A 16,143-nucleotide genomic window follows, 5' to 3' on the forward strand; every position below is an offset into this window, starting at 1 on the left:
CTCCATACAGTTTCGCAACCCCGATGTGGCCCTCAGGCCAAAAAGTTTGCCCACCCAGTCCTAGAAACGGATTTACAGAAGGCACATCCCTCTCTTTCTAATGTGCCCCTCACCCAAACACAAGTATTTGGTATGAAAGCAACTGAATCAATGAGAAAGTTTGGCCTTACAAAAAGAGCAATTATTAAAGCCTGGAGATGTACGTCAGTCACAGGGCATTGTCATCACTAAAAAGTTTACTTGGGTCATCAGCACCTCGGTCTGAGCAACCAAGTTAGCCCAGCCTAGCTGTGAACAGTGACCCTAAAGCCATATCTGAATTACTGTGTCCTCACTGGTGCTTCACTCACTCAGGTAAGTTGCTCTGACTTCTGGAGGCATATTCCATAGTTCTTTGTACTTCAGTAAACTGAGCTACTCTCAGATTCTCTCTCAGTGAATTGTGGGAGAACTTGTCTATCCTCTGGGCACAAAGGGGGGATTCTGAGAAGGCACTAGAGGAGTATCAGCACTTGAGTGATCTAGCTGGTGTCCTCACTACAAAGTGGGCAGGTTCTCAGACCAAGTGAAAGCAGCACCCAAGCTCTAGGTCAGTGGTTCTCAACCAGGGGTACACGTACCCCTGGGGGCACACAAAGGTCTTCCAGTGGGTACATCAACTCATCTCGACATTTGCCTAGTTTAGAACAGGCTACATAAAAAGAACTAGTGAAGTCGGAAGCACCTGGCATTGGCCACTGCCGGAAGACAGGATACTGGACTAGATGGACCATTGGTCTCAAGTCAGTACAAACTAAAATTTCATACAGTCAATGACTAGTTTATATTGCTCTATATACTATACACTGAAATGCAAGTACAATATTTTTATATTCCAATTGATTTCTTTTATAATTATATGGTAAAAATGAGAATAATCCATTTTTTCAGTAATAATGTGTTATGACACTTTTGTATTTTTATGTCTGATTTTGTAAGCAATCAGTTTTTACGTTAAGTGAAACTTGGGGTATGCAAGATAAATCAGACTTCTGAAAGAAATACAGTAGTCTGAAAAGGCTAAGAGCCACTTCTAGCCTATTCCCCTATCTAGGCCAGACCGATTGGGTTTAAAGCACCACCAAATGCAGGTATATGTATTTTGTGTGTGGACAGAAAGGAATAACACCGAAGTAAGAACCTAAAGGCATGTCTGCATTAGCGAGCTTATAGCTGTACCAATGCAGCTGTGCCACCGTGAGATCACTTGTGTAGCCGGCGGGAGAGAGCTCTCCTGTTGACATAATAAAACCACCTCCAAGAGCAGTGGTAGCTGTGTTAGTGGGAGAGCTTCTCCCACTGACATAGCGCTGTCCACACCAGTGCTTCTGTCAGTGTAACTTATGTCAGTGGTGGGGGGGGGGTATTTTTTCACGCCCCTGAGCAAAATAAGTTTTACCAACAGAAGTGATAGTGTAGACATGGCCTAAGTTAACTCTGCAGTGAAGAGATAGTCTTGGTACCAGGATAAGCCACTAACCCTGAGGCAAAAACAAACAACCAAGTTTCCTTCTAAAGGGAAGAAAGGAAACACTAAACCATTAATGTTAGGTATTTAGTAGTTTACAAAATCTCTAACTATCTATAACTAACTATTTACATAAGAAAAGGTCACATGAACACTGCAAATTCCAAATTGTAGCCAGAGAAGGAACTGCCAAAGTTGGGCTCAGCCCTACCCTTTATGCCTTTGGTTAGCATGAGGACCCACAGGGTACAAAGAGTGGCCACCAGCAGGCACTACATGGTCCTGGTTGCATGTACACCATCAGTGGAATGTATACAGAGAAGCATTTGAAGGAAAACATTTCACAGAGTTATTTATGTGAAGGCATTACCACCAGTGTACTTTCAACCCTTAACATTTATATCTAGAGAAAAATGCTGTAGGATAAATTTTCATTAAAAAAAATATAATTACACTTCTGTGATCAACAGTCAGACACTGACCATCTCAAAAAGCAGTTTCCTGGATTTTGAATTAAAAATCTCTTATTTCTTACTTTATTACCATTCATTTAAAAAAGATGAAGGTGGCAATTTGCTGGGGGATGATTTGTAAAGAGGACACAATGTTTAAAAAGATACAGAGGCACATGCGCAAGCAGGCACGCACCACAACCCCAATGCAAGAACAGGGATTTATTTTCGATTTTGAAATAGTCAGACAGGACTCATTAGCTGCATTGTGGGTTTAGTAGTTTGATTTAAACAATCTTTTTCTAAGATGTCCTTTGATTTAAATGGGTTATTCTTATACTCAGATTATTTTAGATAGAGAAGGACACTACTTCAATGCACCCTCCATTTGCTTTTTGACACTTTGAAATTTCAGGGCGATATAAAACAAAATATTCACGGCTTTCTGGGCTCTTTTTCCTTTTCCCTCCCATCCTATTCACCAACTAATTTGATTCTACCATGATCTCAGTGTTAGTCATATGATATCCAAATCACTCTCCAAGCAACAGACTAATGCCATTATTACTTCACTGTAGGCCCCAGAACATTCATCCTGGATGTGAGGGGAAGAAAATATTCAAACGAAGTCTTTAGACATGGAAATAAGAATTCAAAAGTGTACTGATAAAGTAAGTTGCCACTTGAAATACTATCACTTTTAGGGTTTGTCCCAGCATGAGAACAATTTCTCATAAATGAATTAATATTTGTAATGTCAAGATAAGACAGTTCCATGAGGACAAAAAATGTTTACTTTATCATGGGACTTTTCCAATACAGCAAAGTGTAATCTTGATATTTCTGCCAACATCTCTCAACAGCAGTCAGCATTACTGTATTTTTCACAAGCTATGAAACACTGAGAAAAGTAACGTTATTACATACTTGTCGCTCAAGATCTTGAATTTTTTTTGCATCTGCTGCTCTGTCCTTTAAACGTTTCTTCTGTTGCCCAGACTGATTCCCAGCTTCAGTTCTGAGATTATCAACCTATTCAACATATTCAATGGTACATTACAAAATGTATATGCAACAGGTTCACTTCATTAGCACAGTTGAAAATATTTTAAAATTATTAAAAATTATTTAAAATATTTTAATTATTTCAAATTAACTATAATGAAAGAGCTCCATATTTGAACAGGACTAGTGCAGAAGTCTATCCTAGTTTTCAGTATAGTTTGTCTGATAGAAGTCTATGAACTATATTCTCATGCTGGGCTATGGCCTCTTTGTGCCAGATGGGGTAACGGAACTGTAACCAAGCTGCAGAGATCTAGCAGAGAATTCCCTTATGAAGGGAACTCCCTGGGAGCAAATTTTTGCCAGGTCTGTGCCCTGAGCCTCTTCCCTCCCACTCTCTTGACATGCAGAGGAGGGGGTGGTATGGTAGAGCTAAGCTATGATGTCTTCCACTGACGTATGATCAGTTAAGGGCACAATTTAAGCATTCACAGCTTTGCATTCAGTGATGCAATTTAGAGATGCCCAGCAGCAGCTCTAAATTATATCTAAGATGGGCTGGCTCTGAGGTTCAGGGAGTCCGAACCAGGCGCGCCCCTTTCTCCCCATCACCAAGAAAAGCTCTGTCACAGGAGAAAATTTGGCCATCAAGGTTCAAGTCTAATATCTGGAGATTCCAGTGAATATTAATATTCCAATGCATTGCTAGAGAAATATTGGACTGTTAAATGAACGCACATTCCCATTATCTACTGGGTAATAATAATGCTTCGGTGTAAAGTTTAACCTTTGATGCACAAAACTGTTCATCCAAATGAGAGCAATCTTACTGTGTTTCCCAAATGTTTGAAAATGAGCCTACTTTGAGGAAAATGAAACCAATGACAGCTCCTCCCCACCTACCATGTGTTGTTAAAGGCCTACATATATCTTACTTTGCAACCTCCTCCCCCACTTTAGGATGTTTATAATACAATACTTCCTCTGTTTTCTACATGCATTCATGAGCAGGGAAATAGTATCACTGGCATCTGACTTAGCGTCCACTGATATAAATGGGGCAGTTCACACCCACAGATATTGCTTCAGGCTCTCTGCATTGGTTTTACTGGTTTCATGTTTTGAAAGGTTTTCTTTTCAACCATTACAGGTAGAGACTTTTCCCTCAAGAAAATAAAGCTTCCTCTGACTCTGGAGAATGACTGAGAAGCCTGTCCATGTCCCCTATAGCTATTTCCTTCAGCCTCTGAGGCATGCATGCCACGCACTTTGGGTAACACTGCTTTAACCACTACAGTATGGTATGTTTTTCAAATGTTAGTATAATAACGTAACTCCTATCTGGTAGTCTTAGTCAATGATTTGCATGGCCTAAAGAACTATTAATTTAGAATTATTTCCAGAAATGCCACTGAAGTGTCAAATGCAAATAAAAACAGTTTTAAGCTCTCATACATCTAAATCCTCCATTTTACACATAATAAATGTACATTCTCCATATCAGGCCCTCAGTATTTAAATAAAAGATTTTGATGTATTCCAATACTGCACTTAGAATAAGATAGATAACATATACTGAAAAAACAAGTTGTATTCTATGGACACTATTTCTATAAGTACTAATTCACAAAAATAAACCTTGAACTGTTGTGATCACCTGTAGTTTCAATTTCTCAATTTCTTGTTTTGCATCTTTAAGACGACTTGCATCTCTGTCCAAAAGCTCCTGATTTTCTGCATACCATTGAAGTCTCTTTTTCAAAAGACTAATTTCCTGTTTGTATGATTCTTCTATAATCTTTATCTCATAAGATTTTTCACCTAGAAGGCAAAAATACTTGATTTAATATACTCCTCTTAGAAATCTGCAACAAAGCTTTCTCAGATATATTTCAGGCACTTTGCCACTACTTTTTCTTTACTAAAATTTAAAGGTGCGACTCAAATTAAGTTTTCAAATATAAGAGCATTTCAAAAGCCTTTATATCACATTTATTTAAGCCCTTCTGTATTACAAATAATTAAGTGTTATATACATTTATTTAGTGAAACACAGGTAAAGAGCAATTATCCAATTATTAACTGGAATGAGAGCCTCCACAAATGAGTACTTTACCTGAAGTAGAATCAATTTGGGCTCTTGCCAAATCTCTCTCTCTCCTCATTTGTCCCAAATCTACTTCAAGAGCTTGTTTGTCTTGCTTAAGCCGTTTTATCTCTTCCAGCAATTTGGCTTCTTCCTTCTTAATATTCACAGAAAACATGTAAAGAAAAATAAACCAACAGAACATACGTTTTCTACAAAAAAAAAAGTAACTGGTGTTTTTCCATCATAAGATGGATCACAGCTGCTGCACTGGTCCCTTAGCAGCCGATGTGATTGTCTATGTTGGATAGTATCCTTTCTACAATACAGTGCAGGAAGACTATATGAGGTTAGTCACGCAATAGAGGCTGAATCTGAGGTCTCTTATAACATAACAGGCTCTTATTAGATCAGTCTTAGAAGCCAAACAATCCAGATTCAGTCTGTAAGTAGACCACAGTTAAAAAACAAAACAAAACTTTTTTTAGTCTCGGCACAATGGCAAAAAATATGAGTTTACATATATCAAGAACATAAACCCATTCCCAAACTTCAGTCTACTTCATTTGCATCAGCGAGCACTAACCTTTAGCCTTACTCCGGCTATGCCTTCTTGGAGACCCTTCAAACCAACAATTTGCTTCTAGGTCTCCTGCTTTCCCAAGTCCAAAGGGAAACGAATGAGAAGGATGGTTTCTCAGAAATCCACATGCCTCCTTGTGAGATCTATGAACACTTGTTGGCTGGATATGGTTCTTTCTACAACCTACTGGTTTTCTTCCAAGATGCCAGGTCTTTCCCTTTGAGTGCGATGTGACCTCACACTCTGACCACCCAACAGAGAGACTTGTTCCCTCTCCTTTGCTTTGAGAAAGTGACAATCTTCCTGCCTCAGCTTCTCCATATTTAAAATGGGAGATCTGCCCTCATTCCAGTATACTGACACTTATACGAATAGCATGGGAGACATGGATTTTATTCAGATAATGGGGAGTTTAGATAATCGAGAGAGCAGGGAGCCTTGCTCACTCCCTCCCATGACAGCAGGGCTGCAGAGGGCTCCCTGTGCTGCTCCTTCTTGATTATTGCAGGCACAAGATGCCCTGGGGCAGGGGAGAAGAGGGGCATAGTAGTCATGGGAGAGCACAGCAGGGAACCCCAGCTGGAACTAGGCTCTGCCCTGTCAGGACCACCACTGTCCTTTGGCTGTACAGGGAGCCCTCTGCAGCTCTGCTGTCATGGCCCCACTCCCATGACAGCAGGACTACAGAGGGCTCCCTGCGCTGCTGCAGGAGTTATTTAGTAGAAGGATGGCCTCCCTTCTGGCCAGGTCTCTGCTCTATTGGTGGACAAGGAAGGGATAAAGCAAAGGTTCAAATAATAGGGTTTTGGAAAATCCAGAGGGTATCCTATATCTGTAAATTTATCTTCTCAGGAATGACATCTTTGGCTGTCTATCACAAGAGCAAAACCTTCCCTTGCAGAATACAGAAACAGTTCAAAACTCTGAACTGGCAAAGGCACCCACCCTCCAGCTATCATCTAGAACCTAACTGAAAAACACTCCTTAAACACTACACTAAACTTGCCTGAGACTAGCATGTATTCTTTATCGGTGTCTCAACAAAATGTGCACCTGTAAATGTCTGCATACCACCTTGCTGGCTACCATCATTCTCATAGAACATTTCAGGATAACCACTGAAGCACCCACAGAGATGATAATGGCGAAAGGCATCTTTGGAGGCTAGTTTTGTGCATTCAGTTGATTATTCATTCATGCTATTTTCAAGTATTAAAGCAAGACAAGTTTTTAATAAAGACTATAAAATGGTACATTATTTTAGCATAAGGAAATATGCTACAAAATTTCCAATTTTACTTTACACAATAAGTCTATGGTATCAATGGATATATTTATTTTACATGGAGAGATTAATATTTAAACAGGTATACAATTCCAGAACACAAAATCCACTTACCTGTGCTACTCGAAGTTCTGAAATCAGTTCTGTGAAACTCTGGTTTCTTGTTGGTTTAGAATCCTGCTCTAACTGTGACAGGAAGTTATTTTTATCCATCTGTTCTCTAATGGAACAATGACAAAAGAGAACATTATGCAGTTTGGTGATCTTACGTAGCTTTCTGCTTCATTAACACATTCAGTGGTTTCCCTATGAAAGGATCATGTCTACAAATTCTGGCAAATATTTCTTTTAAATCATTAAAAAAAGAATAAGCACTGAAATACATAAGTAAAACAAAGCCCAAAATTACTCCTGGGATATCAGACACCAGTCCATCCATCTTCATAAATGCTAACTTGATGATTGTGATGCTGTGTATAAGAAAGATGACTGTTTGTATCATTGTTGTCAGATGTCAATGGAAAAGTTAAGATTTGCTAAGTATGATTATCTTGTTTACATGAATGTATCATTATTGTATCTGAAGTTATGAAGACTGGCTATGTACTTATGTCTTTCACAGGTGTTGTATTCCTGGGTGACACCCCCAGACAGAATTTACATTAGGGCTAGACAGCTGTGCGTGATGGCCTCGCAAGGACACTCCACTCTTACAATGGACTACTGAAGAAACTCATCCTGTCCAGATGGCTCTTCTGGAGGATGCCTCAGATGGCAAGGAGTCAATGGCCGCCACCCCTCTCCCCCGGCGTTTAAGTACCAAAGGTTAAGGGCATGTGATATGCTCATATGATCCTGGGCTGCATTTTGGACCAGTAACTTTCAACATACAGGTGCTGTGGGCTTTGTTTGGGACTTCCATGCACATTGCAATACAAATAAAAGACCTCTGATATATCCCTGTGTTGCCTCTTTCCTGCTTTAATTCTCTGGACTGTGGATTTACAGCTAAAAGGAGCATTTTGAACTATGGACTGAGGACCTTCCAATCTTTTGGGAGTTACCAGAGAGACTTTACATGCCAGCAGTCTATTCCAGCACTGCTGAAACCTGATATAAGGACTTGGCAATCATTTGTATGTATATGATTTATTAACTATTTATAACTCCTTTTCTTTTATTAGTAAACTAACTAAAGGCTTATTAAGGATTGGTGACAGCATGATATTTGGGTAAGATCTGAGATTCATACTGACCTGGGATATGTCTCTCATCCATTGGGATTAGGAAGAACTTCACATATGGTTAATTGGGGTTTCAATAACCTCTCACTATATTAGATTGGATTGACTGGATGGGAGCCAACGGCTGGAATGCCTAAAGGGGACTATGTTTGGCTTCTGGATACTTAGGTGTGGTACTGCAGAAGTTCTTTTGTTACTGGCTTGGTGAATCTAACTATAGAGTAAACCACTAGTTTTGGCAGGACGGTCTGGCCTATTTCTTGCAGTCTGCCCTGACTGTGGCATTCTCAGTGTGGCCCATCCCAGGCACCAGTCACAATGATAATTAGATAAAACAAAAGAAGACAAGTCATTATTTGATCAAAATCAGTAAAGGTGATATCTACCCCCTTTCCTGCACAAGCCACTATGTCTACACTGCAATTAAAAAAAAAACAAAAAAAACCACAACACCACTGCAGTGGTGAGTCTCAGAGCCCGGGTTTACGGACCTGGGCACATACTAAATAAAGCCATATAGATGTTCCCACCTGGGTTGGAGCTCAGGTTCTGAAATCCACCCCTCCTCCCAAGTTTCAGAGCCTGAGCTCCAACTGAAACATGAATGCCTACACAGTTATTGGTAGCGCTGCAGCATGAACTGTAGACCTGGACTCGTAGACTCGCTGACGTGGATTTTTTTGGTAGCATAAATAGACCCATAAACTCCAAATAAGCAACCTTTGCTTAGGAAAACCACATGCAAGTCTGGGGATAGAATCTACTCCCCATGAATTAAGCTCAGCTGTGAGCTCCTATACAAAGATTTGTAAATACTGGATTTGCATGGTTGCTGACCCTCCATGCTGTTACAGACACAGATCCCAGTTTTACAGAGGGGGAGATTCCCCCTATGTAACCACTGCTCAGTCACTCACAACCTCAGCATGGTGATTCCTTTGTACTGGGGTCTTCTGTGACCTGAGCTGCTTGATGAATTTCATCTTATGAGAATACTTATGTATAATAATAACCAAACATTTTAACATGGCAGATAAAATTATACTATCAAAAGGCATGCTCTCGCCCCGGCCTTCATTTAATTCTGTGGCCCATTCTTTGTATGAACAAACATTCAATCTTGAGATTTAGAATACAACCATCTAAGCTACAAGCCCTGTTTACTCCAATAGGTCTCTAACAGAAAAGGGAAGGCTAAGAACTAAATTTGGACACTTCTTCCACCCCTCCCAATTTCAATGGAATAGGAGCTCACCAGTCACCTATCACCATCTATGACAAAACAAAACAAACAACAGGATATCTGACAGGCTTGCTAGTTCTGCTCTTATGGTTCTGCTTACTGAAGGCTTGTCTGCATGGTGAGTTAGTCTGTGATAAGCTAGTGCAGACTAACTGGCCTGTGTGGACCCTGGTGTGCACTAGAAGTTCCCTCGTGCATGTTAATGTTGTCCCGTTTCAGACAGTATTATGTTAATGCACAGTAGGGAATTTTAAGTGCCCAACTGCAAGGTCCACATGGGCCAGTTAGTGCACAAAATACTAGTGAAGACAAATGTATATCCCACTAGTGCAGACTAGCACACAAGCCCTCAAACTAACTCTGAATTTACGTGTCTTTAAAGGCTAGAAGTTTAAACACACTCACCTTAAGGACGCTAACTCAGATGTTAAATGTTGATTTTCCTTAAACATCCGTTCCTCATTTTTCTTGTTTTGTATCTGGAGTTCTTTCATTTGCTTGTATAACCTTTCATTTTCCTAAGACAAAAAAGACAAACTTAACCCACATTCATGTATTAATAATAATTTTATCTGGCTCAACAGCATTTTTACTGTAATCTACATGTGTACTTTGCTTCTATCACATTCTTAATACTTAGATTTCATAAAGCAATTACTCTCTTACCTCAGTCATAGAACACAGACTAAGCATAAATGACAGTAATTTATAAAAAAGAATAGACAATAATAGGTCATATAATTGTAATCACTGAATACTCACACATAGTCAAACATATTTATGTTGGATGAGACTTTGATGTTTATAATAATTTGTTTTTAGAGCACATCTGAATATCAAATACTTTTTTATACAGCATGCTAAACTACATTTAGTACACATTTACCTTGGATTGTATCGAGCGTCCAGGCTGAAAACACTCATTAAAAAATGAGTTAATTAAATTTGTAATTGAACTCCTTCGGAGAGAATTGCACGTCTCCTGCTCTGTTTTACCCACATTCTGCCAAATATATTTCTTTTTATAGCAGTCTTGGATAATGACCCAGCATATGCTGTTCATTTTAAGAACACTTTCACTACGGATTTGACAAAAGGCAAAGGAGGTACCAATGTGAGATTTCTAAAGACAGCTACAGCACTCGACCCAAGGTTTAAGAATCTGAAGTGCCTTACAAAATCTGAGAGCATGCTTTCAGAAGTCCTAAAAGAGCAACACACTGATGTGGAAACTACAGAATCCGAATCACCAAAAAAGAAAATCAACCTTCTGTTGGTGGCATCTGACTCAGATGATGAAAATGAACATGCGCTGGTCCGCACTGCTCTGGATCATTACCAAGCAGAACCCGTCATCAGCATGGACGCATGTCCTCTGGAATGGTGGTTGAAGCATGAAGGGACATAGGAATCTTTAACGCATCTGGCACATAAATATCTTATGACACCAGCTACAACAGTGTCATGTGAAATCCTGTTCTCACTTTCAGGTGACATAATAAACAAGAAGTAGGCAGCATAATCTCCTACAAATGTAAACAAACTTGTATGTCTGAACAATTGTCTGAACAACAAATAGGACTAAGTGGACTTGTAGGGTCTAAAATTTTACATTGTTTTGTTTTTGAGTGCAGTTATGTAACAAAAAATAAAATCTACATTTGTAAGTTGCACTTTCATGATAAAGAGATTGCACTACAGTACTTGTATGAGGTGAACTGAAATAATACTATTTCTTTTGTTTTTTTACAGATTACAATATTTGTAATCAAAAATAAATATAAAGAGAGCACTGTACATTTTGTATTCTGTGTTGTAATTGAAATCAATATATTTGAAAATGTAGAAAACATCCAAAAATATTTAAATAAATAGTATTCTATTACTGTTTAACAGAGTGATTAATCATGATTAATTTTTTTAACTGCTTAACAGCCCTAGTTCTGAGTCATACCCAATCCCAGAACAAAAGTTTCAAGCTCTGTTCTCTACTTTTCAAGCTCTGTTCTCTGTTTTCTACTTTTCTACCAGTGCAGTCAAAGACACAAGTTGTACCTCTGGGCTGAGAAGAAGATGGAGAGATGATGCAGATGCATGCTAATAGAGCCAAGCTTACCTCCACAAGCCTAGTTTTTCTTGGGAAAACTAGTTTTCCACGTGTTTTGGGGACAGAAATGTTGATTCTTTATTGGCCAAACTGTATTTTATTTGTTAAAGTTTTCAGTTCACAGGTTGTATTCTTTTAATGCCAGGTAACACTATACAACTTGGGAAGAGCTTACTCAAAACTAGAGAGATTTTGAAATGTGTGTAATTTATTCATGCCCTTCAGAGCTACACCTCTACTGCTTTTTAGAAAAAGATATCTCCCTTAAGTAGAATAGCAGCAACTAGTCAAGGATTTCAACTAGGAAAGTTTCATTCTCAGAAGAATGAGTTTAATAATTCATAGGTTTTCCATTTACAAAAGGCCCAAGTAAGACAGCTTTTGAAATTTTGAAGAAGTAAAGGAAACCCCAGAAAATTTTATTTGGTAACAATTCAACTAAGTGTTTTTAAGTTAAACACAGATGCATCTTGTATGTGGAGAAGCGCAGAAACACTTAACCTCAACTATGGATACAATGACCATGGCAGATGGGAGCCTAACTTCCTTATATGCTTTAGAAAATCCCACCCTAATGTTACAAAAACAACAAATAGTTTATCTGATCTTTTTGTTTTTACAGCTAACCAGAGTTCACACCACCACATTAAAATATCACTCTACCTGCTGATAACCGTGAAGAAGGTTCTCTTGATCTTGAATTTCCTTTTGGATTTGCTTTAACTTTTCTTCAGTGACAGTCTCTGTTGCCCCAAGGTGAAGCCATTTCTTTTCTTTGCTCAGCTCTTCCATACTATTTACCTTTCAAAATATACAAAGCACACAAAGTGTCAATAAAACAATTGTTAGACAAAGTTCTCTGGAGAAAGCTTTGCACTAAGTTAGATGGCATCTATTTTCCTTTTTATTAAAACACACACACACGGAAACAGAGTACTCTGAGCCTTCAAAAAAACTGGTGTCATAGAAGCATTATCTGAAAAAGTGAAGCACATGCAAGATTGTAGTAATATGCACAACAGGCCCTGTTCAGTATAAGGGCTTGTCTATATGGGGAAACTTACCAGCAGAACTATACGACTAACTCCCCACGTGGACACTCTTATTAAGAGTGTTCATGTGGTAAAACTGTAGCAGTATACTTGAATTGGTAAAGTTCTGGTGGTAACTTTCCCCAAGAGCCAAGCCTTAAGCATAGTTTTGTAGAAAAAACCATCAGGAAGTGTATATAATTCTGCTTTTATTTTACCAGAAACTGACATTATATTAAAGGTTTATTTATAGTTATAGCGTAAGGATTTATAATCTGAATGCTGCCCTGGAATGTGTAACACAGGATACGTATACACCACTGGTGGCAGCTATATGTATACTACTTGCCGCCATACGCTGCGGTTAAAAGCACACTGCATCCACACTGCAGCATGTAGCCACAGATATCAGTGACATGCTCTGGCAGAGGAGAGGTAGTGGGGAAAGGCTTTAGCAGCTTCCTGCTGCCAGAGCCTTTCACTGCAGTCAGGAATAGTTTTGCTGTGGGGGAGGGAGTGGAGAGGCAAAGGCTGAACCTTTCCCTCTCCCCCACCCCAAGCCCTAGCCTTTCCCCATTGCTAAAGTCTTTTCCTGAGGCAAGGAATGCTCTAGCAGGGGGAAAGGCAAAGCCTCTCCACTGTCAGAGCTTTTCCCTGCAGCAGGGAATGACTCCAGCAGCAGACAGCTTGCACAGCCTTTCCCTGCTGCCTCCTCATGGTCAGAGTTCTTCCCCACTGGAGGAGTTAAAAACAACAGTGTAGACAGGCAGAGACAGCTTAGGCAAGTAGAGTGGGTAGAGTATGTATTCACATACATACACACACTCTTCAGGTGTCTTTACTTGTCTAAGCCAGGCCTCACCAGCTACACTGTTATTTATACCCACGCTAGGGGGGCTATGCGGATATGTACTCTACATGCTGCCAAAAGAAGCATGCGGCATACACGTATCCGGAGAGGAATTAGACAACCCCTAAGTAGCAAAGCTTCTAAGTAGTAGCCTCCACTCATCTTGTGACTGTGTGGCTTAGAGAAGAAAATTGGTAAGTAAATTGGTTGAGGTGAAAGTTCAAGACCATCTTTAAAAAACTTGGGGTGAGACCTGGTAGAAACTTTGTCCTTATTTAAAAAACAAAACAAAAACAAAATAAAAAAACATGTAGGAGGCCCTACTCTGAGGGCCTGCAGTTCCCCCATCCTCCTGGCCAACATGGTAGCCATAAGGAGTGAGTGAAGAGCATAACTCAGTTTACCCTCTGGAAAAACAAACAACTTTATGATTGGTTTCAGATGGAACAGCAATAGCGTGAGTGTACACCTTGCACCCACCCTCCCCGTTTATTTCCTGTTAATTGGTTCAGAGCAGGAATGACTGAACTAAGAAATACTGAGTGTTGTTTTCAGAAGCAACTCTTTCCCTTTGTCTGTGGTGGAGGTGGTACAGCACCTTCGTCTGAAGCACATAGTTTTCTTGACTCAGCCGTAAAAGCTCTTTATCATGTTGCATTTTCATTTCTACCACCTTATTCTCCATTTCCTTCTCTTTCTGTGAAAATGAGTCTTTTAGCTGCTGAATTAAATCATGTGCCGCTTTCAATGTTTCCTCTGCTTCCTTGACTCTTTTTAGCAAATAAAGCTCTCTCTCACTGTTTTTGACAGGGAAAAGTGAGGAATCCTGGTGAAGAAAAATTACCAGAGAAACACTGCATTGAGATCATTGATCATTTTCATTTCATTTCAATAAGATGTATTCAAGATTTAAGGTTAGCAATACTACATCATCTTTCTGTGAACTATTTCACTGAGCACTCTGAAAATATAAAGAGTGTTAATACAGTTAAGCAAGATTAAGTGCCCAAAGCCAGCAGATATCGGGGTGCAGGAGAAAAGAGTTGGGAAGGATCTTCACAGGTAAAACATACGATAAAAGTGATAAAATTATTGTCTTTAGGTTTTGGGTTTTTTTTAAAGCAAGTCATGTTAAAATGTCATTTAAAAATAATATTTATACTATGGTTCTGGTAAAAAATGGCACCAACTTCAAACAGCTTTTCCATGTATGTGTGACAAATCCTATAATCTTACTTTAGAGAGAAAAATGAATTTCTAACTACTTTTACTCTCCTTAGCACTAAAGAGCTAATACTGCTACGAGCGAATCAGTTCGATTCTACTTACCTATTCTGTAACTGTTGCTCTTCAAGTGATTGCACATGTCCATTCCATGTGAGGCATGTGTGCCAAGTGCACTGAAGCCAGGGATTTTTTTCCCTAGTGGTATCCGCTGAGGTAGTGCCTGTGCCTGCATGTACTCCTGGCCCAGGATACAAAACTTGGAGCCACTCTGGCCCTTTTCACTTCCTTTGCATTTGAATCCATAACAAGCTAGACTCTGAAGCAGAGGGGAAGGAGGGCGGGGTTTGGAATGGACATCTCGAAAAAACAGAACAGATAAGTCACTGTTTTTCCTTCAGGTGTTTGCACATGTCCATTCCACGCTAGGTGACTCCCAAGCAGTTTGAAATGGAGGCAGAGCTCAGATTCTATCTGAAAAGGGACTGTAGAACTGCCTTTCCAAAGCTGGTATCATCCCTAGAAGCTGCAGCAATAGCATAATACTTGGTAAAGGAACGTGCATGTGTCAGAAATTGGGATATTTTCCCAAAATGCTGTTGAAGTCGCTTGAACTTCTGAGGAATATGCAGAAATCTTTGAAGGAGCAGTGGTCTCAGCAATCTCATAACACACTGATATGCATGATGTGCTCTAATTTGAAATTCTTTTCAAGGAAACTGCCAGCTCCTTAATTCTGTCCGCAAAGGAGACAAACAGCTGAGGGATGCACAGAATGGCTTAGTTCTGTTGAAGCAGAGGCAAGGGCTCTATGCATGCCTAAAGTGTGGAGCCTCTATTCATCTTGTAACTATGTGCCTCAGTGAAGAAAATTGGTAAGTAAATTGTTTGGTTGAGGTGAAAGTCCAAGATCATCTTTAAAATACTTGGGGTGAGGCCTGGTAGTGGCTTTTATTTTTTAAATTAAGGACGAAGTAGAAGGCCCTACTCTGAGGGCCTGCGGATCCCCCATCCTCCTGGCCAACATGGTAGCCACAAGGAAAGCCACTTTGACTGAAAGTGATGTAATCAGGAGAATGCAACCAGTGACTCACAAGGTGGGCCATTAGAAGTAATACTAGGTTCAAGACCCAGGACACAAGCAGTGAGAAGGTACTAAAGAGGAATCAGAGTGTCTCCACCCTGTATACTCTTGGCTGGGATTACAAATAGATGCAAGGCACACAAGCAGCCCTCATTGGTACTGCTATGTGAAAAATCTCTTTCCAGTTCACTGGGTGTGCCCACACTTAGTGTGGAATGGATATGTGCAATCACTTGAATTGACAGTTATTCCCAAGGAAGAGTGAACACAAATTTCAGAACCCATGCAAAACTGCAGTACTGGCTATATATAAAAAAAATAGAAGGTTTACTTGTAAACTGAACAAAGTTAATACGGAAATCACCAAGATGAAAACATGAAGCCCCACAATGACATTTTTAGTCACTTTTCAGAAAATAAATGCACTTTAAATTTATTTTTG

The 16,143-nt window shown here is 39.6% G+C and overlaps 1 protein-coding gene across 3 annotated transcripts in view; it reads right to left on the bottom strand.

Moving 5' to 3' along the window:
• CEP162 (centrosomal protein 162) overlaps positions 1 to 16,143 on the bottom strand; it is an 89,987-nt gene that overhangs the window by 29,629 nt on the left and 44,215 nt on the right. For all 3 annotated transcript variants that reach the window (XM_084624755.1, XM_084624756.1, XM_084624754.1), the window contains exons 15-21: positions 13,992 to 14,219; positions 12,176 to 12,313; positions 9,811 to 9,923; positions 7,033 to 7,138; positions 5,081 to 5,207; positions 4,622 to 4,785; positions 2,887 to 2,991 (exon numbers count right to left, since the gene is read on the bottom strand). In XM_084624755.1, coding sequence (XP_084480881.1) covers positions 2,887 to 2,991; positions 4,622 to 4,785; positions 5,081 to 5,207; positions 7,033 to 7,138; positions 9,811 to 9,923; positions 12,176 to 12,313; positions 13,992 to 14,219 — 981 coding nt within the window. The remainder of the gene's footprint in view (positions 1 to 2,886; positions 2,992 to 4,621; positions 4,786 to 5,080; positions 5,208 to 7,032; positions 7,139 to 9,810; positions 9,924 to 12,175; positions 12,314 to 13,991; positions 14,220 to 16,143) is intronic.

Source organism: Lepidochelys olivacea (genome assembly GCF_965140295.1).
Source record: "Lepidochelys olivacea isolate rLepOli2 genome assembly, chromosome: 3".
Taxonomy (NCBI): domain Eukaryota; kingdom Metazoa; phylum Chordata; order Testudines; family Cheloniidae; genus Lepidochelys; species Lepidochelys olivacea.